Source organism: Ambystoma mexicanum, chromosome 1q (genome assembly GCF_040938575.1).
Source record: "Ambystoma mexicanum isolate Mex_15411 chromosome 1q, UKY_AmexF1_1, whole genome shotgun sequence".
NCBI classification, from domain to species: Eukaryota; Metazoa; Chordata; class Amphibia; order Caudata; family Ambystomatidae; genus Ambystoma; species Ambystoma mexicanum.
This window is the reverse complement of record NC_090922.1, coordinates 1,209,842,060-1,209,864,205: the sequence shown is the minus strand read 5'-3', so window position 1 is coordinate 1,209,864,205 and position 22,146 is coordinate 1,209,842,060. Positions and strand designations below refer to the sequence as shown.

Below are 22,146 nucleotides of genomic sequence, written 5' to 3'. Positions count from 1 at the left end.
TGCGGACTCACCCCTTCTCCATCCCCAAGGTGCCGTTGTACTTTCATCTAAATGGACCCTTGGTGTTACCTGTGTTTTTTTCGACGCCTTCGTGCCCGACTGAAAGGACTTATCACTTGCTGGATCTGGCTAGAGCACTGAAGTTTTATATGGCCCGCACAAAGAGTTTCCGGAAAACCTCTCCGCTCATTGGTCCTGTGAATCGTGGGAAGGCCCTGTCCAAGGCTTCTATTTCCAGGTGGCTCTCTCCGGCTATCACCCACTGTCACGGTAGGCAAACCGACCGCTGCCTGGCCGTCGGAGAGCCCACTCTACCAGAGTGATCGCTGCTACGCCGTTCCTGTCTGGTGGGCCCCTGCTGGACATCTGCAGGGCTGCGATGTGGAGGTTGACGCACACCTTCATGAAATTCTACTGCGTCGACAGGGATTCTAGGGAGGAGTCCAGAGTCGGCCAAGCAGTGCTACGCAACATATTCGCTTGAAGGTGAGCCTCGTGAGAAGGTAAGAGATGCTTATTTTGAGCCTTGCCACCTCCGTGGTTGTGCACGTGTGTACTGCTATGTATTCTTTATTCATGAGCATGTGAATCCATGCCAGACCCCATGCTGGAGAAGGAACAAGTTACTTACCTGTAACTGTTCTCGAGCATGGGTCTGGCATGGTTTCACATGTGAACCCTCCTGCCTACCCCTCTGCACCTCTTCTCTTGGTCCTACTGTACTGCCACTTTACATGCTACTAAATCTGAAGATGGCTGCCAGTGGAGGGCAGTCATTGGTTGGGGGTAGTATGACCCAGAGCTCAGTGATTTGTTAGGAGAAAGACAGTTCAGAAAAGAAACAGATTTTTTCTTTACCGAGGATTCCCAGCCTGACAGGGAATATTCATGACCATGTGAATCCATGCCAGACCAATGCTGGAGAACAACAGTTACAGGTAAGTAACTTGTTCCTTTCCGCTGCTACCTAGACAGAGTGCGCTCCGGCCCCAGCAGCCCACAGCCACTCCGTCAACATCCCCTGCCACCGCTTCTGCCTCTGAAGACCGGTTCTTCGAAAGGTTCCTGGCGCTGATGCGTATCCCCTATACGGGTGCCATCCTACGGGATGCAGTCAGGGACTTTCTCCCCCCGGTCACTCCACCCGCACCCATAGCCATTCCTCCCATCGCTCCGGCACTACAGGCCCCAGCGCAGCCCCCGCTGCCCCTTCTGGCTCCTTCGGTTCCGGCTGCCTTGCCTCCCACAGCTCAGGCGTTCCCACGGCAGGCTCCGGTCTCCACGCTGCAGCCCGCGGCGCCAAGCACCCCTCCACTGGACCACTGGGCACTTGGGTGAATACAGACGAGGAGGAAGACCCTGACACCGTCGTCAGCAAAGGCCTTCCACAACAGACTTGCAGGTTTGGCGGAATATCTGGGCCTTCCTCAACCCGAGGTAGAGCAGCCCCAGGAGGGGGTCTGGGCAGACGTCCTCACCCCAAGACCCCCCTACCAAGATGGGTATCCTGGTGCAGAAGCCGTTGTGACACTAGCCAAGAAGAGGTGGCTCAAGCCACGCTTGGCCCAACCTGTCAATCAGCGCCTCGATGCCAAGTATAGACAGATGGATGGGTAACACTCTTATTATCAACGCACCCAGGCGCAATCTTTGGTGATCGCTGCAGCGTCACTCTACTCTAAGCCTCAGTCGTCCTCAGCACTGCTAAGCAAGTAGGAGAAGATCTTGGAGGCGTACGGGAAGAAGCTGTACTCCAGCGCCTCCCTGCACCTGCGTCAGGCCAACGCAGATGCCATGCTGGCAGCCGCTAACCAGAGGTTGTGGCGGGAAATGGCGGACTTCCTTCTGGAACTTGCGGTGCAGAGCCAGGCCTGCTTCAAGGCGGGTCTAGGAGAATACAGGCTGGTAGCGCAAGACTTCATGGAGTCCACCGTGGCCCACATCGATACCTCTTGCCAGGCCATCTGCATCGCCACGGACATGAGGACGACGGGCTGGCTTCGGGCTAAGTTTAACCCTGATGTCCAGGATCGCATATTGGACCTTCCGTCCACTCTACCACCGATGAGGAATTAGATAAAAAAAGAACAGCTCGCAAACTGCGAAGTCTTTATCCTGACGAAGGCCACACCGAAGGCGTACACCCAGTCGCACCAACACTCTGACAAGGGGCAGGTGTTTGGCCGGTTTCGGGGATTCCAGGAACGGAGGTCGAGGCAACCTGACTGCTCGCGTCAGCAGCGGCACAAGCAACAAAAAGGGATTGGGGGAGCCAGGGCTTCTTCCAGTCCCCCTCCTCAGGAGCAGCCTCAGATGGTAAAAAGGCATGACTCATCCCTTCGGGTCCTTGTGTCTCCAGTGGGTGGCAGACTTGCCTCTCACGTGCATTTCTGGCACCAGAACTTTGCAAACCCTTGGATCCTCTCGGTACCGATACCTACCACCCTCCACTCCCACAGATTGGGACGGCAACTCTGTTGGCGGAGATCCAGTCGCTCGTCCAGAGCCAAGCAGTGGAAGAAGTATCAGCCTCCCAGAGAAGATTAGGATTCTATTCCAGGATGTACGCCTGTTAGGCAGAATCCTATGCAGTTCTCTTAAGGAGCACTACAGAAGATTAGGACTATGGAACAAGGAAACACTGACCAAAGCTTTGTATCAAAAGAATATATATATTTATTTTACACACTCTTAATTCAACACACAAATCACTATCAGTATACACAACTCCCTAATTAAATTGTAGACAAGCTTGAGCAAGAGTGAGAACTGAGGAAAACGGCACAGTGTAAACCAAGCAATACTGGCACTCTTACAATTTCTTCAGAGGTAGGGAAATGTCAAGTTATACAGGGTTAAACTCCTTGACACACCAGCAATCCTTCCCAATCCGATTGTTAACAAGTTAGGCAAGGCAGTACTTTAGCATCAACAATACTTGGGTGAAAACCGAGCAAAATGGCACTTCAACAATATAGAAAAGGGACGGAAAGGTGGTTATAAGAGTTTTAGATGCACCAACACATTTCTTGATGAGAAGCAATCTAGAGAAGGCAGTTGTAACAGAATTAGCCAGAGTCAATAGGCCTGTGCTAAAGTCAGTGGTACATGGCAAAGTGCCTAGGTTGAAACTGTTCCAGTAGCTGCAGTAAAATCTTTGTTTAACGGTTGAAAAGGAGGGTGCAGCAGGTAAAAATACAATGTAAAACGATAGGGGCGGCCAACCTAGAAGGTAAGTAAAGTATTTAAAACGCCTTTAACAGTACCCAACGAAATGGGAGGCCTGGCGGAACAATGTACCTTGAAAGTGGAAGAGACTCCTGCGGTGGCGGTAGTTCCTGGCAGTTCCTGCAGTTCAGGAGATCCAGCAGAGGGAGCGAGGCTCTCGTCGTGGAGGAAGGTTCGAGTTACTGCACTGCCCAGGGATGAAATCAGCCGCGGTGCTGCCAAAACGAAAGAAAAGGTACGCTCCTTTAAATCGCGGTCGTGGTGGACAGGTACCTGGCTATCAGGTCTACTAGTGCTTGGCACTGGCGATTTGACCAAGGCAGGTCCTGGAAGGCGATTGGCGAACTGGTTGGCCCCACCAGCTCAAGGGAAGAAGACTCTTGCCGGCAAAGCTCTTCTCGAGCCGGTGGTTCAGTCGTTGCAGATGTCTTTGGCTTCTCTCCTCTTCGCCGCCTTAGTTCCACTGGCGATGTCTTGTCCTCCAGTCCTCAGGGCCCTGCTTTTATGCAGAAAAAACCCCATTCATACAGCCTAGCTGTCACTTAGACAGTGGGGTGGCTATCCTGGCGGGATAACACCCTGACCTATCAGGGCAGAGTGTGACTTGGGTCCCCTCCTCGAAAATGAACACCAGGGAAAAACTATTAACCCTTCCCGGTACTTCCATAGTAAGATGGGTTGTACTGGTTTTGTTCATAACTATTGACTAGTAAAGTCCATAGTACCTTTACATGCCTTGGGAGACAGTAGTCAGTCCCAGGGTATGGAGTCTATGTTTGGGGGTCTCCAAGACACCCCTGTGTCACTGCACCGAGGGTGCTGTGTATCACACATGTAAAAAGATGATGCCTATGAGGGTGAGAAAAACCCCATAGACCAAAAGCACACAAAAATAGCCTAAAACACATATCAGCAACATGTCTAAGAGTGGGGAAAAAGAGTCTCACTCTTAGCAGGAGAAAGAAATAAACCCTTCAAATCCAGCAAAGCTGCTGGGGGACTCTATATGTAAGGGAAATTAGCCTTAGAAGAGAATTCTCCCTAACACTGCCATACAAAAGAAGAACCAGGCTGGCCTGAGAGTTGTGTTCGACCGATCCACCCTCAACCTCTCCCTCCCTCCCTCCCTCTTCAGAGATTCTAGATGGTTACGCCAGCGCCCATTGCAGAGACCCTAGACAAGGGATACTGGATGTGCTCCCTCTGAAGGACGCCTACCTTCGCGTCCCGATTTGGCAGCCTGATCGCTACTTCCTACTCTTCAGGATTATAGGCTGTCATTTCCAGTACATGATGTTACCCTTTGGCCTCAACTCAGCCCCCAGGGTAGTTACCAGACTCATGAATGCAGTGGCAGCCCTACGCAGCGCCCAGGTACACCATGTCTACCCATACCTGGACGACTGGCTCATCAGGGCGAGATCCCCAGAGGGGGTTACCCACACTTCCCCTGCGATTGTGAACACACTCCACGATCTGGGGTTTACGATCAACCTCAAGAAGTCTATGCTGCAGCCTATGCAGAGCCTCACCTTCCTGGGCCTCATCTGGGATACGAGCTCCGAGCAGGTATTTCCCTCGGAGGACAAGATTACGGCCATCAAGAGGGCCACTAGGCACTTCCTTACCAGAGCAGTGACCTCGGCTGGTGGTACCAACATTTATTGGGTATCAAGGTGGCAGTCCTCCTGGCCGTGCCACACGCGAGGCTCCGGATGAGATTACAGTTGCACTTCACAGCCTCATGGAATCAGGAGAAGGGCTCCCAGGCGGAGCTGCTCAACATACCGCCTTGCTCCACTCGGACCTCATGTGGTGATCCAGGGACTGCAACATGCGGGCGGGCAAGGTGTTCCGGCAGCCGTCCCCGCAGGTCACCATCACTACGAACTCCTCCCTAGAGGGCTGAGGAGCCACTCTGGAGAGCCACAGCGTCCAGAGTCTGGACCTGGCAGGAGCAGGAGCTGCATATCAACTGGCTGGACTTCAAGGACTTTTGGCTTGCCCTCAGGGCCTTCCTTCCGCTCATTGCAGGCAGCACTGTCCTTATCCAGACCGACAACTCCACCAGCATGTACTATGTCAACAAGCAGGGGGGGTACCAGGTCCCCTCTGCTGTGCAGCCTAGCCGTCAGCATGTGGGAATGGGCTCTGTAAAACATCTACCTCACGGCCGTCCACCTCCTGGGGGAGGCCAACTTCGAATCGGACGGGCTCAGCAGGCTGGGAGCAGACCGCTACGAATGGAAATTGAACAACCAGGTGCTGCAGGTGGTTTAACACATGGGGCCATCCTAGGTTGTATCTATTTGCCTCCTGGAAGAACAGGAAGTATTGCATTGCAGATTCAATGGGAAGTCATGACAGCATATTACTTTCCTCCCACACCCCTGATCCCCAGGGTACTCCGCAAGATGAAGGGAGCTTGTCACCTCGGCATCATCTTGAAAGCTCCTTGGTGGCTAACGAGACTGTGGTTCTCTGAACTGCTCAGCAGCACAGACAGACCACCCATGCACCTTCTGTTGGGTCCGGCACCTCTCCTGTCCCAGCAGGGGGGTCAGTTAGCCCTTGCAGCGCGGTTCCTGAGCAGATTATCCTCAAGCACCTGAGCCTATATCGGGCTAAACCTGGAGATCATTCAGGGTGCCAGGAGCAAGGCTACCAGGAGCCAATATAAAAGCAAATGGAGCATGTTCTGTCTCTGGGTGGGCTCTAAGGAGATCGACCCCCTTGCGTGCATTCTGGACAAAGTGCTCTCCTTCTCGGCGCACCTCGCACACTCAGGCGTTTAGGTGGACAGATGTCGCACTTACCTGGCAGCCATAGGGGCCTACAGAAATTCGGAGGAGGAAGTCTTCTCTTCCAACCCGATTGTCAAGAAACATCTGGCGGGATTGTCCAGGCTTTACCCGCCCATTAAGAGGCCACATCCTGTGTGGGACCTCAATGTGGTGTTTGGCGGCTTTGCGCACAAACCATTCGAGCCAATGGCATACCCGGACATCAGGCTGGTCACCATTAAGACTGCTTTGCTGGTGGGACTTACCTGCGCTCGAAGAGTCAGGGAGATCCAGGCTCTGGTGGCCTCAGAACCTTTCGACAGGGATAAGGTGGTCCTGCGGACTCACCCGGCATTCCTACCTAAGGTACCCTCCGCCTTCCATCTAAACGAGGAAATAGTCTTACCTACGTTCTTCGCTGACCCCAAGGACGAGGCTCAGAGAGTCTTGCACTGTCTGGATGTCAGACACGCTCTTAAATTCTATCTGGACAGGACCAAGGGCTTCCGCAAGGCAGATGCACTTTTGTCACCTTTGGGGGCTCCAGACCCAGTTATCGGGCATCCGAGGCTTCTATTGGATGGTGAATGGTTACGGCCATCAAAGAGGCCTACGAGGGTCAGCACAAGCCACTGCCAGCCAACGTGCACGCTCACGCAGTCAGACCCAAGGCCACGGCCATCACCTTCCAGCGGCAGGTTCTGTGACAAGTCAAAAGCAGGGCAGCTACCTGGGCCACCCCTTCGGCTTTCTGTAAGCATTACTGGTTTGTCGCCGGCTCTAAATCAGACGCGGCCTTCGGGCAGGTGGTTCTAAGCAACTTTTTTGCTTAAGGAGGGTTTCCTCTCCATCCTGGGGCATTCATTTGTAATCGCCCATGCAGTATGGAGGAAAGGGGATAGAACTTAAAACAGTAATTATGGGTATTCTTACTTCCCGTCCCCTTTACTCCATACTGCATGGGCGTCCCTTCCAAGGGACGGGAGACGGAACCTTTTCACCTGAAAAAAACGTCTTCCCCTTTAAATTTAGAGGCGCATGCAGGTATGGCCCTGTGAGCATGCGCTCCCCTGACTCTGCCCTCCAGCGCCACACCTCATTCCCCTTTTCCACATGAACGGGAACGGGCCGAATTCACCAGCACTTCTGGGTTTGGCTTCGGCCATGTAATTCCAATACGCAGATACTTCTGTCTTTTTTTGTCTCTTTATCATTCAGGTCCTCGGTCCTCAGGCTTCACGCTCCTCCCTGGCGCATGTGGACTTCCACAGGGTTCAGCAGGTGTCCATCCTGCAACGGGCTCGTCCCAACTTCAGTCCCCCACGCCCTCTGCCAACGTTGCCTTGGCCCAGACCACTGTTGGAAAGCTTGTACAGCGTGTGGCTCGCTGTTAACGAAATCGCTGAAGAACAGACTTTCCAGGTGGAGGGCGCTCTTCCAGAAGTCGCCTCTAGAGGACCTTAAGAACTTTGTGAAACACTGAGCCAGGCCCAAGGTAGGGCAGCTATTTTCCATCGCACCCCACAAAAGAGACTCCTTCCCAAGGACTCCCCCACGCGGGAGGGACCATTCAGGTCCTTGTACCAGCATGTGCACCGAGGCTGCTGCAGCTAACGGCCTTCGGGCTGAGGGATCCTTGGATCCTCCCAATGGCAGTCTTGAGGGACCGGAAAGGTTCTTGTACCGGATTATCATCCGAGGGGCTCCGCCCTTGTACCGGCAATACATCCGAGGGGGCACCTAAACGCAGCTCTACTGACCCCCGGATCGAGGGTGTCACATCTACAGGGTCTGGGCTTGAGGAGCAGGGTAGGCCTCATGATCCAAACGCAAGAGTCTTGGAGGCTGGGCCCAGCGAGCCAAGCAACAGGTGGCACGTGGCAGGCAGCTCGACAAGATGGCCGCCACGCCAGACAGAGGCCCCTGTCTGACGCCATTCCAGGAGTTCAGCGAAGAACGAGTGTCAAGGTGGGACTGGCCTCAACCAGGTACGTGGCCTATAGCCTGACCTTCTTATGCGCAGGGCAGCTTCCCACTGTGTCAATACGGGCAGGGTATGCAGCGGCTCCAGCAGCTCCCGGCTACCCAGTCAGTACCGCCTCTCCAACCAGTGAAGAGGGGTCCTTCGAGAGATTCCTCGGGCTCATTGTCACCTCGGATGGGGGTTATCCTCAAGGACGCCATCAGGGAGGTCCTCCCTACGACACTAGTGGCACCACAAGCGCCTCTGCCAGCACCCCCGGCACAGCCGCTGCCTCTGGCCTCCCAGCCGATTCCTCAGGCGGCTCCATACCAGCCTCCTCCTCAGCCTTCGCCCATGGTCACTGTACCCCAGCCTCTGGCTCCAGCTACTCCTCCACCTCCACAGGATCCTTCTGATCCACAGGATACAGATGAGGAGGAGGATCCGGACACGCCATCCTCAGCTAGGGCCTTCCACGAACGTCTTTCAGGGCTGGCAGAGTACCTAGGCCTACCCCAACACGAGGTTGAGCAGCCGGCAGAGGGGGCTCTGGCTGAAGTCCTTACTCGACGCCCCTCTGCCAAAATAGGGATTCCACTGCAAACCGATGTAGTCTCCCTGGCCAAGAAGGGTTGGCTCAAGCCCCACTTAGTCCAGCCGGTCAATCGACACCTGGACGCCAAGTACAGGCAGATGGAGTGGGATACACTCTTGCTATCGGCCCATCCTCAGCCACACTCCTCAGTGATCGCGGCAGCATCACTATACTCCAATCCTCAGTCGTCTTCAGCCTCCTCTGCTGCGCTGCTAGGCAAGGAGAAGATCTCTGAGGCGTACGCAAAGGAACTATTCTAACGCGTCCTTGCATCTTTGTCAGGCCAACGCCGATGCCATGCTGGCGGCCACTAACCAAAGGATATGGCGGGAGATTTCGGACTTCCTCACGGAACTCACTACGCAGAGCCAATCACGTTTTAAGGCGGGACTGGCTGAGGCCAAGCTGGGGGAGGGAGCCAGGACCTTGTGGAATCCACCGTGGCCCTTGATGACACCTCTGGCTGTGGCATCTGTATCGCCACGGACATTGGTACAGCCTGGCTCTGGGTAATGAAATTCGACCCGGACATCCAGGAATGCATATTAGATCTACCGTTTGAGGAGGGGGGCTCTGTGTCACGCTCACCTGTATCTCTGCCGGAGCAATGGAGTCCTCTGATGCCATTCCCTGCTTCCTCGTGAACCTCCGTTATCTGGGGACTGACCTTTCAGATTAATTTGGCAAGCTCTCCATCCTGCGAACGCAGGGGCGCTATATCTCGGATCCCCAGCCGACCAGTTACTTCACTTGGTCTCTGGATGCTGTTCTGCTGCTGCTTGCAGCTAAGTCCTGGTCTGTTGTCAAGTGGCATTTATGCAGATGAGTTTGGATGTGCCATTAACTGCAGATCCACCGGTAAGTTCTGTGGTAGTTGCCGCTTTTCGGGTAAGTCTGTGGTAGTTGCTGCTTTTCGGGTAAGTCTGTGGTAGTTGCCGCTTTTCTGGTAAGTCTGTGGTAGTTGCCGCTTTTCGGGTAAGTTGTGGAACCAGTTCCTTCAATGGGTTTGTGGAGCAGCTTGTGGGTACAAGAGTCTGCGTGGTAGTTCTTTTGTTGCTGGTAGTCTCTAGCGGGTGATTAGTCTTTAGGGAGGCAGTGCTTGCGTGGGGCGCGAGGTGAAGAGAGGTTCCCGCTGACCTGTTGTCTTTTTGCCATCTCAGGAGTTCCTGAAGAGACGCTGTCTGGAGCGGAAAGTGTTGGAAACCTCTGCAACCAAAGACGAGCCGGCTCCTGCAGGTGTCTAGGTTAGATCGCTGGCCCATGTAAGTATTGGCTGCAAGTTCATGCGGAGCACGTGAATTGGAACAGGTAAGATGCGGAAGCGCGCGAGCACTTACTACTGTCTTTCTTTCTTTCTTACAGGAGCGGGATGCTGGCACGAAACGTGCGCTCGATCTGGATCGCTGGGAGCAGGGTTGAGGATGCAGGTTGAAGTATCTCTTGAAGGTAATCTTGAACACGCTGGGATCCGATCATGGTGAGTGTGGTGCCTGAGGCTACAGAAGGCACACGAAGCTTGGCTGGGTTCTGGGTGTGGTTTATAAAGGCAGCCACGCTCAGAGGCTAGAACGTTCGCCCCGCTCTGAGATGGCGGCTCAAGGCCCCAGTTAGATCAACAGGAAGTGGGGCTCTTCAGCTCAGTGTCCAATAAATATATCTGCTGCACATGTACATGAGACAAAGTGAGAACCTGCAGTTGCCTGAAGTAAATGTCTTGCTTGCCAGGCTTCAACCCATCTTGCCCCAATCTGTCTTTCTTCTCTACCTCCATATGGGAAAGAGGTTTGGCCGATAACCCAAGCCCAGTATTCATGACTGTCCTCCCCCTCAAGGCGCCTCGGTGCGTTTCCTAACCCTGGCTTGGTGGTGTGATCTCGATGGAATTTGCGTACCAATCTGGGAGCGTGGACGTTCTCACTAGGCTCCCACAATCTGTCTTGTGGCCCATACCCCTCCCAATCAATTTAGTACAGTGTGTTCCTTACTACTTTAGAGTCTAGAATTTGCTTTACTTTGTATTCAGGTTCCTCTTCCCCTACCACTATTGGCGTGGGAGGTGTTTGCACCTGGGTCCCAGGATGTACTGGTTTCAACAAGGATACGTGAAATACAGGGTGTATGTGCATATGGGATGGTAGTATCAGTTTCATGACCACAGGGGTGATTATAGCCTCGATGGTGAATGGGCCCAAGAATTTGGGCTGGAATTTCTTTGGTCCCTTTAACGCGATATGTTCTGTCACTAACCATACGGAATCTCCTACTTGGTAATTCGGGGCCTCTTTTTGATGGCAGTCGGCATATTTTTTCTGTGTTTCTTTGGCTCTTTTTAGGTGCGTAACAGCGTCTTTAGCTGCTTGGGTAATACGTGCGTGTAGAGTCTTGACTGCTGGCATCTCAATTGTCTCTGGCGGGTCAATACACAGAAGTCTGCGGATTGCGGTCACACAAAATGTAGAATGGGGTCAGCTGCGTGTGTCGAGTTATGCGCATGCTCTGCCAGCCACAGAATGTCTACCCAAGCTTATTCTCTTTGGTGTAAGAGGCAGCGGAGGTACTGTTCCAGAGTTTGGTTTGTGCGTTCTGTCTGTCCATCGGTTTGGTGGTGGTGACTGGTAGACAACCGGATTTTCACTCCTGCCAGTGCACAGCATTTCCTCCAGAACTGCGATACAAATTGACTGCCTCTATCGGAGATCACTACAAATGGGAAGCCATGTAGTCTCACTATGCGTTTGAGGAAGACTTGAGCTAATGTCTGGGCCAATGGAATCCCTTTCAGCACTGTGAAATGGGCCATTTTGGAGAAAAGGTCGACTACCACTGGGATAGTGTTGTACCCTGCGCTGGGAGGTATATCTGTGACAAAATCATCAATGGTATGCCAGGGTGCGGGTGGTACCGTCAAAGGTTGTAATAGACTGGCTGGTTTCTGTCTTGAGGCCTTATTTTGGGCGCAGATTCCACATGCATTGACGTAGTCCGTGACATCCTTTCACCAAGTAGGCCACCAGTAGGATTTTTTGACCTTCCCCCAGGGTTTTTGCTACACCGGGATGGCCTTCCAGAGGCAAACTATGATAGATGCTGATTACCCCTTCTTGTAAGGCACATGCTGTGAGGTAGAGGCATCCTAGGTAGTATGGTCGGCCATCCTGGATAGAAAACGGTACTCCTTTTTTATCCCAGGTCTGCAGCTCTTCTGTAGATAGGCTGTCTTTAATTTGAGTGCATCCAGCGGAGAGGGAGTACCCCCGCAGAGTCCTAGAATCTTATGGCCGGGGATGATGTCTACTGGGTCTGGTGTAATGTAAGCGTCTTCGCCTTTGCCAATGCGAGACAGGGCATCTGCTTTGCCATTCTTGACTCCCGGTCCGTAGGTGATCACAAAATCGTACTCTGCCAAGTATAGAGCCCAGCAAAGCTCTCGGGATGACTGGGCCCTTGCAGAACACAAGTATTGTAGATTTCGGTGATCCGTTATGATTGTGATGGTGTGTTTGGCTCCAAGCAGATAATGACTCCATTCTTTGAGTGTGTCTCTGATGGCAAGTAGCTCCTTATCGGTAACTGTGTAATTTAGCTCCGCCACAGAACATTTCTTCGACCAAAAGACCACCGGGTGTAGGCTCCCAGTTTCTGGGTTCTGTTGGGATAGAACCGCTCCCATGGCCACGCTTGAAGCGTATGTTGATATTGTATTCGTATTTATTGAATTTATTAAGCGTTTTAATCCAAAACGCTTTACATGAGGAACAAGCAAGATATAACAAGCATCACTAACAATTATATACAAAAAACAGTTTACATTAAGGAAGAGGATTGGGGAGAAGAGAGGGACCAGGGTGTAAGAGGAAGTAGGAGGAAGAGCAGTGGTGAAAGCAGAAGTAAGGGAGGAAGTAGAAGGTGTAAGGGAGAAGAGTGGAAGAGACTAGGATTAGAAAAGTGCAACAATTTACATTATGGGAGAGGAATGGAGAGGGGAGGGGGACATGGTGTGAGAGGAAGTAGGAGGTATGAGCAGGGGTAAAAGCTGGAGTAAGGGAGGAAGCAGAAGGTGTGAGAGCAGAATGGAGGAGATGAGGATTAGCAAAGTGCGGGAAGTGGGGTTGGAGGGAGTAGAGTGAAAGGAGAGGGTGAGGTGTGACAGAAGTAAGAAAGTGACTAGGAGATGAGAGTGGAAAGAGTAGAAGTAAGGGAGGAAGCAAAGGGTTTTTAGAGAGGTGAATGTAAAAGATAAGATTTTAGAGAGGTGCAGAAGTTATGTAAGGAGGTAGTGGAGCAGATGGAGAGGGGGAGGCGGTTCCAGTGGAAAGGAGCGAACAGTGGGAAAGAGTGGAAGCGGCGCAGGGTAGGGGAGGAGAAGAGTAGGAAAAGATCGGCAAGGCGAAGAGAACGAGGAGTATAGAAAGTGAGGATGGAGGAGAGGTAGGGGGTGGCAAGACCATAGAGGGATATGAAGACTAGACAGAGGAACCTGAATTTAATCTGGGAGTGAAATGGGAGCCAACTTAGAGAGGTGAGAGAAGAGGTGTTGTGAGGAGAGAGAAGGCAGAGGGAGCGGATGGCAGAGTGGTAGACAGACTTGTATGGGGAGAGGTAAGAGGAGAGCAGTGGAAAAGCCTAGAGAAGATGAGGGAGGAGATTAAGCGTTTAGTCGCATGAAAGGTTAGGAAGGATCGAATTTTACGGATGTTGTAAAAGTGAAAACAGCAAGATCTGGCAGTAAGAGAAATGTGGTGAGATAGAGGTGGGGGTCAATGTGAAGACCAAGGTTATGGGCATGTGGAGAGAAGGAGAGTTTAGAGGGGGCGGGGAAGAGGAGGGAGTGTGTTGGCAGGGAAGAACATGACTTCAGTTTTGTCAGCATTCATTGAGAGTAAGGAAGTGAGAGGACATCCAGGATTTAATAGCACAGAGGCAAGGAGAAAGCTTATGGTGGATGTCAGGAGAGAAGGAGAGGAAGAGTTGGGTATCATCAGCGTAGAAATGATGGGAGACACCAAAGGAGGAGTTGATGGGGGCTAAGAAGAAAGTGTAGAGTGTGAAAAGAAAGGGTCCAAGGACAGAACCTTGTGGGACGCTGTGATTGAGAGGATGAGTGTTAGATGAGGAGGCAACCCAGGAGACAGCAAAGGTGCCTTTGGAAAGATAAGAGGAGAACCAGTAAAGGACCAAGACTTTGAGGCCAAAAGAGGAGAGAGAATTAAGGAGAAGAGGATGGTCAACAGTATCAAAAGCAGCAGAGAGGTCAAGGAAAAAAGGAATAGAGGAATGTTTAGAGTAGCATGAAGAAAGGAGAGAGTTGAGAACAGAGATGAGGGCTGTTTCGGTGGAGTGTAGAGGGCGGAAGCCAGATTGGGTAGAGGGCAGGAGAGAGTGGTTGGAGATGGAGGAGAGTTGAAAATAGACAATGCGTTTGAGAAGTTTAGAGAGGAAGGGTAGGAGAGAGATGGGGCGGTAACTGGATGCAAGGTGGAGATTAGCAGAAGGTTTTTTGAGAATGGGAATGATAGTTTCATGCTTAAAAGGAGTAGGAAAGTTGGAAGTCATAAGACAGGTGTTAAAGAAGGAGGTGAGATAGGGTATGAGAAGGGGGTAGATTTTGGGAATAAGGGTGGTAGGAATGGGGTCAGTGGGAGAAGCAGTGGGATGAGTTTTAGATAGAAGTAGGGTAATTTCAGATTGAGTGATGGGAATAAATGAGGACAAGGAAGGGGGGAGGTGGAGGAGGAGAGTAAGGAGGAGAGGAGAGGATAGTTTGGCAGAGATTGAGGACTTTGTTAGAAAAGAAGGCAAGATCAGAAGCAGAGAGAGGAGAGGCAATGGAAGGATCAGGGGCAGCTGGACAGAGAAGTCGGGATAAGGTTTGAAAGATGCGGCGAGGGTGAGAGGATTGAGACTGGAGAAGGTCGGAGAAGTAGGTGCGTTTAGCGGAGTTGAGGCAAGAGTCGTAGAGGGTATGATAGGAGAAGTAGGCTGTTTGGTTAGAGGGGTTGGGGTGTTTGAGGTTTCTTCGACGTAAGGAAGGTCAGGCTGTGGATGTTGCAGCACCGGGGCTGAAGTGAATTTGTTCTTCATGGCTGGAAACGCCACCTCCACCGTGGATGTCCATTAGAATTTCCGATGCTTGAGTAACAGGGAGGTAATCGGATGTACCATGTGTGAGAAGCCAGGTATGAATCGTCGGTAGAAGTTTGCTAAACCGAGGAAACTTTGTACTCCCTTTAGTGATGTGGGCGAAGGCCAAGTGAGAATAGCTTCACCCTTCCTATTATCCATCCTGATACCCTTGGCTGACAACGCAAACCCCAAAAAGTCCACTTCAGTGACATGGAAGGAGCATTTCTCCAGTTTGGCGTACAAATGGTTTTCACGCAACTTGTGCAGTACTGCCCGTACATGTGATACGTGTTCTTGCTGATTAGCTGAATAGATGAGAATATTGTCGATGTACACCACTGCACAAACATCTAGTAACTCCGTAGTTCATCATTCGTGAAATGTTGGAACGCCGCTGGGGCGTTACATAGCCCAAACGGCATCACCTGATGTTTGTGGAGGACGTACCTGGTACGGAATGCGGTCTCCCATTCATCGCCCTCTTTAACGCATACCAGGTGATAGGCCCCCCCACTGTGCAATCTGTGCTTGCCTCACTTGATCGAGCAGTACAGGTATCAAAGGTAGCGGGTACCTATTTTTTACTGTGACCTGGTTCAACGCCCGGTAATCGATGCATGTCCTCAGGTCCCCCTCCTTCTTGGGTACAAAGAAGATGGGAGAGGCTGCAGGTAACTTTGAGGGCAGGATGAACCCGTTTGCCATGTATTGGTCTAGATAACTTTTTAGGTGGGCGTTCTCTCCTTCTGTTAAAACGTATATCTGACTACATGGCATTTGTGCACCTGGTATCAAGTCGATCTGGCAGTCGTAGCTGTGGTGTGGAGGTAGCCTGTTGGCCTGTTCCTTGGCAAAAACGTCTTAAATTCCTGGTATTCGGTGGGCAGGACTCCTATTATCCCTAACACAGGCGCCATCTTCTGGGATGCAGGCAGCGGTTGCTCCAGTAAGAGTTCCTTTCTGTGGCAGCGGTTGCGTTCTTTAGCGAAGGTCAATGTCCTCGCCCGCCAGTCTATACGTGGGTTATGCATTTCCAACCATGGTATGCCGAGGATCACCTGAAACTGTGGGGCTGAGATGAGGTCAAAAGAGATACTTTCCTTATGACCATCTTTGCAGTAGGCGTGACCTCGGCTGTGCATCACGTTACCGGACCGGAAAGCAGTTCAGTACCGTCAACCGCCATTACATTGTCTATGATTGTCTTTGAGCGGACTGGCAATCGTATCCTCCCTGCGGTTTCGAAGTCCATGTAATTTCCAATAGCTCCACGGTCTATGAACGCTTCAAGGGCGTGCAACTTGAAAGGTTGTTGCTGGTCCACTAAGATTACCGGGATGGTAAAGTGTGAGGTAATGTGGTTTGTTTCTGTGTTCGACAGACCGACCTCTAGGCCGGCCGTGCGTTGCAATTTTCTGCCTTCTCGTGTTTCGAGGGGGCTTGGTTGGGCAGTTTTGGAGAAAATGGCCGGACTGGCCACAATACAAGTATAACTGTTCGTCGTCTCCTGTCACGTTCCGCCTTTGTAAAGGGGTCTGCGGAGTACCCCCAACTGCATGGGCTCAGCGTGCGTGTCTGTGGAATGCCGGGCAGGTGTTTCTTTAGGCCGCTCATAAAAGGTTCTGCTCTCTGAGCAAGCATGGTCAGACTTCCGATTTTGTATTCGGTGGTCTAATTGGATGGCTAAATCGATGTATTCAACACAGTTCGTGGGGGAGGGTTGACCACCTGTGCTAGGACGTCTTTTAGTTCCCCTTGCAGGCCTCTATAGAATATAGTAGTTTGCTTTTCTTCGGGCCAGTTTGATTCAGCGACTAGACGGTTGAACGTAGCCACGTATGCTAAGAGGTCTTGGCTCGCCTGCCGAAGGGATAATAACCCAAGCCCAGTATTCATGACACTCTTCCACTCCACCACAAGAAGAAAAACTGCTCACAAATGGCCAAGTCTTTATCCATCTTCATGAAGACTACGCCCAAGTCGTACACCCAGTCACAGCAGCGCTCCGAGGGGCGTATGTATGGAGGTTTCCGCAGTTTCCAGGAACAGCGATCCAGGCAGCCGGCGCAAGCAACAAAAGTGGGGGGAGGAGTAAGTGCTTTTTCCAGTCCTCCCCTCCTCCGTGACAGCCTCTGAGGGAAAGAAGGCATGACGCGCCCCGTCGGGTCTACGTGTCGCCAGTGGGGGGCAGGCTTGCTCTCCATGCACATTTCTGGCACCAGAATTTCACGGACCCCTGGATACTCTCCGTAGTATCCACGGGGTACCGCCTACTCATCCCAGCCTCTCCTCCCCTCCACTACCTCAGGTTGGGACAGCAACTCTTCTGGCGCAGATCGGGTCGCTCGTAGAGAGCCAGGCAGTGGAGGAAGTCCCAGCCTCCCAGCGAGGCTTGGCCTTTTACTCCAGGATTTTCGCCATTCAGAAGAAGAACTAGGCGGGCTTGAGAGTTGTGCTTGACCTTTCCACCCTCAACCTCTCCTTACCCCTACAAATATTCGAGATGGTTACGCAAGCTTTTATAGCGGAGACATTGTGCAAGGGAGACTGGATGTGGATATGAAGGACGCGTACCTACATGTCCCGATTTGGCAGCCGCATCATTCTTGCCTATGGTTCAGGAACATGGGCTACCATTTCCAATACAAGGTCCTCCCTTTTGGCCTCAACTCGGCCCCCAGGGTCTTTACCAGGCTCATGAATGCGGTGGCTGCCCTCCTCAGAGTGCAGTGCCTCCACATCTACCCATACCTCGACAACTGGCTTGTCAGGGCTACATCTCCGGAAGCGGATCGTCACTCTTCCCATGCCCTTATGAACACACTGCACAATCTGGGCTTCTCGCTCAATCTCAAGAAGTCACAGCTGCAGCCCACGCAGACTGACATTCTTGGGCCTCATCTGGGAGCCACCCTGGATGATCTCTCGGTCTACGGCACCTGGACTCGACAGGAGCAGGAATACCACATCAATTGGTTAGAGCTGAACGCCATCTGGCTATGGCTCAGAGTATTCCTATCACTTCATCCAGACAGACAACTCGACCAGCATGTACTAAGTCAACAAGCAGGGAGGCACTAGATCCCCTCCTCTGTGCAGACTAGCAATCAGCATGTGGGAGTGGGCCCTGGAAAACGACTTCTACCTCACGGCAGTCCACCTCCTGGGGGAATCCAACCTGGAGGCTGACAGGCTCAGCAGGCTGGCAGCGGACAATTACGAGTAGCAGCTAAACGACCTCGTTATTCAAGAGATTTTCAACAGGTGTGGTCATCCCCAGGTGGATCTCTTTGCCACCTGGCACCACAAGAAGTGCCCTCAGTTTGTCTCCTGGCAGGGACAAGGCCCCGGCTCCCTGGGCGATGCGTTTTGGCTTCAGTGGAACGGCATATCGGCTTATGCCTTCCCACCCACTCTGCTGATTCAGCGTGATTTGCGAGAACAAGGAGTCTCACCAGCTCAACATCATTCTAATAGCTCCATGGTGGACAGCCAGGCCATGGTTTTCGGAGCTGCTCAGCCTCTCAAAGGTCTGCGATTCACCTCCCGACGGGCCCAACACATCTTTTGGCGCAGCAGGTGCGCAGGGTCACCCATCCCGCGCTTCAGAAACTAGCCCTCACAGCTTGGTGCCTGAGCAGGTAACGCCGCAGAACCTCAGCCTCTCCCAGGCTAATCTGGAAATCATTCAGTGGGCAGACTCCAAGGAAATCAACCCGCTGGCATGTACTTTGGACGATGTGCTCTCCTTCTCGGCGCCCCTCACCCACTCTGGTGTGCAGGTGGACACCAGCTGTACATACCTCGCAGCCATCAGGGCTTACAGGAACTCTGAGGAAGGGATCTTCTCCTCCTCCAATCCTATTTACAAGAAACATTTTATGGGGCTTGCAAGGCTCTACCCGCCCATTAAGAGGCCGAACCCCATGTGAGACCTTAACATAGTCTTGGGCGCCCTTGTGCACAAACCGTTTGAGCCAATGGCGTCCACAGACATCGGGCTGGTCACCATCAAGACAGCCTTACTACTAGGCCTCACCTCGGCTCATAGAGTCAGCGAAATCCAGGCGCTAGTCACCTCAGAACCATGTATACCTTTCACAGGGTGCTGTCTGCTTTCCACTTGAATGAGGAAATAGTCCTTCCTACCTTCTTTGCAGATCCTAAGGACGAAGCACAGAGAGTGCTGCACTGCCTGGATGTTAGGCGAGCCCTGAAATTCTACTTGGACAGGACCAAGGGCTTCTGCAAATCGGACGCCCTGTTTGTCACTTTCTGAGGCTCAAGACCAGGCTATCAGGCTTCCAAAGCCTCCATATCGCAATGGATGGTCTCGGCCATCAAGGAAGTGTACGAGGTCCAGGAAAAGCCGCTTCCGGCCAACATGCACGCCCACACAGTCAGGGCAATGCAACGGCCATTGCATTACAGCACCATGTCCCTTGGCAAGTCATAAGCAGGGCTGCCACTTGGGCCACTCTCTCGGCTTTCTGCAAGCATTACTGTTTGGATGCCGGCTCTAGATCTGAGGCGGCATTCGGACAGGCGGTTCTTGGGAACTGATTTGCTTAAAGAGGGTCTCTTCTCCACCCTGGGGCTACATTCAGTTGTAATCGCCCATGCAGTATGGAGGAAAGGGGACGAGACGTAAGAGTATTGTATTGTTGTATCGTTTATTTATAGAGCGCACCGGGCCGTTAGGCAACTGGGCGCTTGTGAAAATCTTGTTGCAGATACATAAATCTTACATTTCGTATGTTACTTACAAGTTAATGTTGCATGAATATCTTACATTTCTTATGTTACAGTTGTAGGCATATCTTACAAGTTACATACAGGATATTAGTACATATTTACAGTTATTGGTGGCAAAAAAGGGGATTAGAGGATGGCCTAGGGAAAGGGGAGATGTGTCTAGGAAACCGGTCGTTCAGAGGAGAGGTGTCAGCAGTCGTTCGTTTGTAGCCAGAGTTTAACATTGGTTTTGAACATGTGAAAGGAGGGAATGTCTAAGTGGATCCGGAATATAGTTCCATAGATTTGCAGCCAATACTGGGAAGCTTGAACCTCCTGTTCTTTTCAGATTGAAATTTGGGATTCTGATACTATTTGATTGGGCCTTTCTAATGGGGTGTTCAGATGTGTCCCTTGTACATTTCTCAGTGAGGTATGCGGTGCTTTGTAATTATAAGTTACTCACCGTAGTGACTAACGTACTTAGACCTTCGTCCCCTTTGCTCCATACGTCCCACCATCCTCCCCCCTAATAATACTGGTGTCATTAGGCAATGTCAAATCTATTGTCAACGCGTCAATTTGGACTGAGGTGTGGCGCTGGAGGGCGGAGTCAGGGCAATGCATGCTCCCAGGGCCGCACCCCCACGCGCCTCTAAATTTAAAGAGGAAGAAGGTTTTTTTCTGGTGAAAAAGGATCTGTCTCCCGTCCTTTGGAAGGGACTCCCATGCAGTATGGAGGAAAGGAGACTAAGGAGTAACGGTAGTCACTACAGTGAATAACTTATAATTTCGCCTCCCTCCTCTAGATCGACGTACTGCTATGGGAGTCCATCGTAGATGTGGAATCCGTGGGAGAAAGGAATCCATTAGAAGAACACATTACTTACCTCTCAGTAATTGTTATTGATTAGTAACTGTTTTTAATTTCTATTGTTTTATGGGTATGTATATCCAAAATCAACAATGATTGACTGATTCATATGTTAACCATCTCACTTGATAAGCAAGAAAAATTGTGAATTAAATTTGGCACCCCATTTCTCATCAATGTGCCTAGAGTCTGGGAAGCCTAGTTTCTGGCGCATATAAAGCATTTTCGTTTATTACCTTTTGAAAACCAGTAGCATTCACATAGTATATTTTAATGAATCTGTCTATGTAAATTAATGTGCGGTTCACATTTCCAAGTGTCAAATGCTTGAGAGCCAGAGGCCTGAGATCTCTAAAAGATGGTAACATCTTGATATTGCTGATGCAACAGGTCAGAATATGGTGTTTGTGAATGTTTGAGGTTTCTCACATGGAAAAATGCATGCCCTTTTAGATCATATTATGGTATTTTAAGACCCCAAATAACATTTACCCCAACCAAAATAACATCCTTTCATTCTTGCACAAAGTCAAATCTGATGATGCTCAGAAAGAGTAATAATTAAAGACCCATGATGATCTAGAAATGCGTCTGTCACTACTAAACAGCAAGTGACTGTTAAAAGAGGTTTCTCAATAGACAACTGATATGCCCCAGTCTTTGAGACGGTACGATTGGCTAGAGTGTGGCAAAAGGCTAAAACTGCTCAGATTGTTTCTTAGGAAATTGCGTCAATTGCATTATATTTTGGTTCCTTCAAATAGCTATTATTGATTATTTTACAATAGGTTTTGTGATGTAACAGTATAATTCAACTGTTTTGACAAGATCATCAATTGTTCTGTATCTTTTAGCTCTGGAGTAAATACAATTTCAGAAACATTGTGGTTAAAATGTCCATAATTCTTTTTTATTTCTGGAATGTTTTCTCTGAAGGTGTCGGATCCTTACTGGCAAGGTTTCAATTGTCCGAGGGCCCCAGTACGCCTGCCCCACTTGCACTGCAGTTTACCAGTGAAGGATGCACTCTCTCTGGATGTGACATTGAGCTTTTAGGAGCCGGATATCGTTTTTCACTTATTAAAAAGCGGTTTGCAGCAGGTAAGACTTGATGAGCAATGCCTGATTTGTTGGGCTCTGGAGTTCAAGGTTTAGGCATATCTTTGCATGCATTGTTTTTCTTTTGCGGGGAAAAGAAAATGATCTCTGAACGGAGTACAGTTATGTTACAAAGTGCTTAAATTATAACCGATTTTGGCACGGTATTTATAAATAAGTTTACCCCAAAAATACAATGACATTATGCATGTATTTATTTATTGTTCGCTTGTTAGGCGCTTATGCAGCAAGTACGTACTGTTTCAAAGGGCCCACAGGGGAAAGGGAGGGAAAAAGGAAGTTATACATTTTGAATACATAACAGAGGAGGGGAAAGGAAAAAAAAGGATGACACTACTATGCCTTGTGAGTATTCAGAACGTGCAAATGCAGCAAGGAAGAGCGCAGAGGTGGTAGGTGCTGGAGTGTCCGTGCTCGTGAGTGAGCAACAGATGAAGTGCATGGTGTGGTAAGTGCTACACAGCCTGTAGCTGTGTTGGGTGTAAGTGTGAGCCTCCAAGGCAAAGGGAGCACCAAGGGAAGTGTTGAGATTAGACCGAAGTTGGGCGATTGGTTGTGGGAGTTCAGGGGCCCCGAGGATGCATAAGGGCTCAGGGCACCAATCACAGCAACTGTGAGATTAGAGGAGAGAAGATGGGAAGGAGGAGGTTAAGAGGAAAGTCTTGAGGAGCTTCTGGAATTTAAGGAATTCCTGCTCAAAGCGCAGAGGGAGGGGGGAGGCTGTTCC

The 22,146-nt window shown here is 50.9% G+C and overlaps 1 protein-coding gene across 11 annotated transcripts in view; it reads left to right on the top strand.

Moving 5' to 3' along the window:
* SGIP1 (SH3GL interacting endocytic adaptor 1) overlaps window positions 1-22,146 on the top strand; it is a 1,655,639-nt gene that overhangs the window by 1,606,193 nt on the left and 27,300 nt on the right. For all 11 annotated transcript variants that reach the window (XM_069641969.1, XM_069641968.1, XM_069641966.1 and 8 more), the window contains one exon: window positions 21,237-21,401. In XM_069641969.1, coding sequence (XP_069498070.1) covers window positions 21,237-21,401 — 165 coding nt within the window. The remainder of the gene's footprint in view (window positions 1-21,236; window positions 21,402-22,146) is intronic.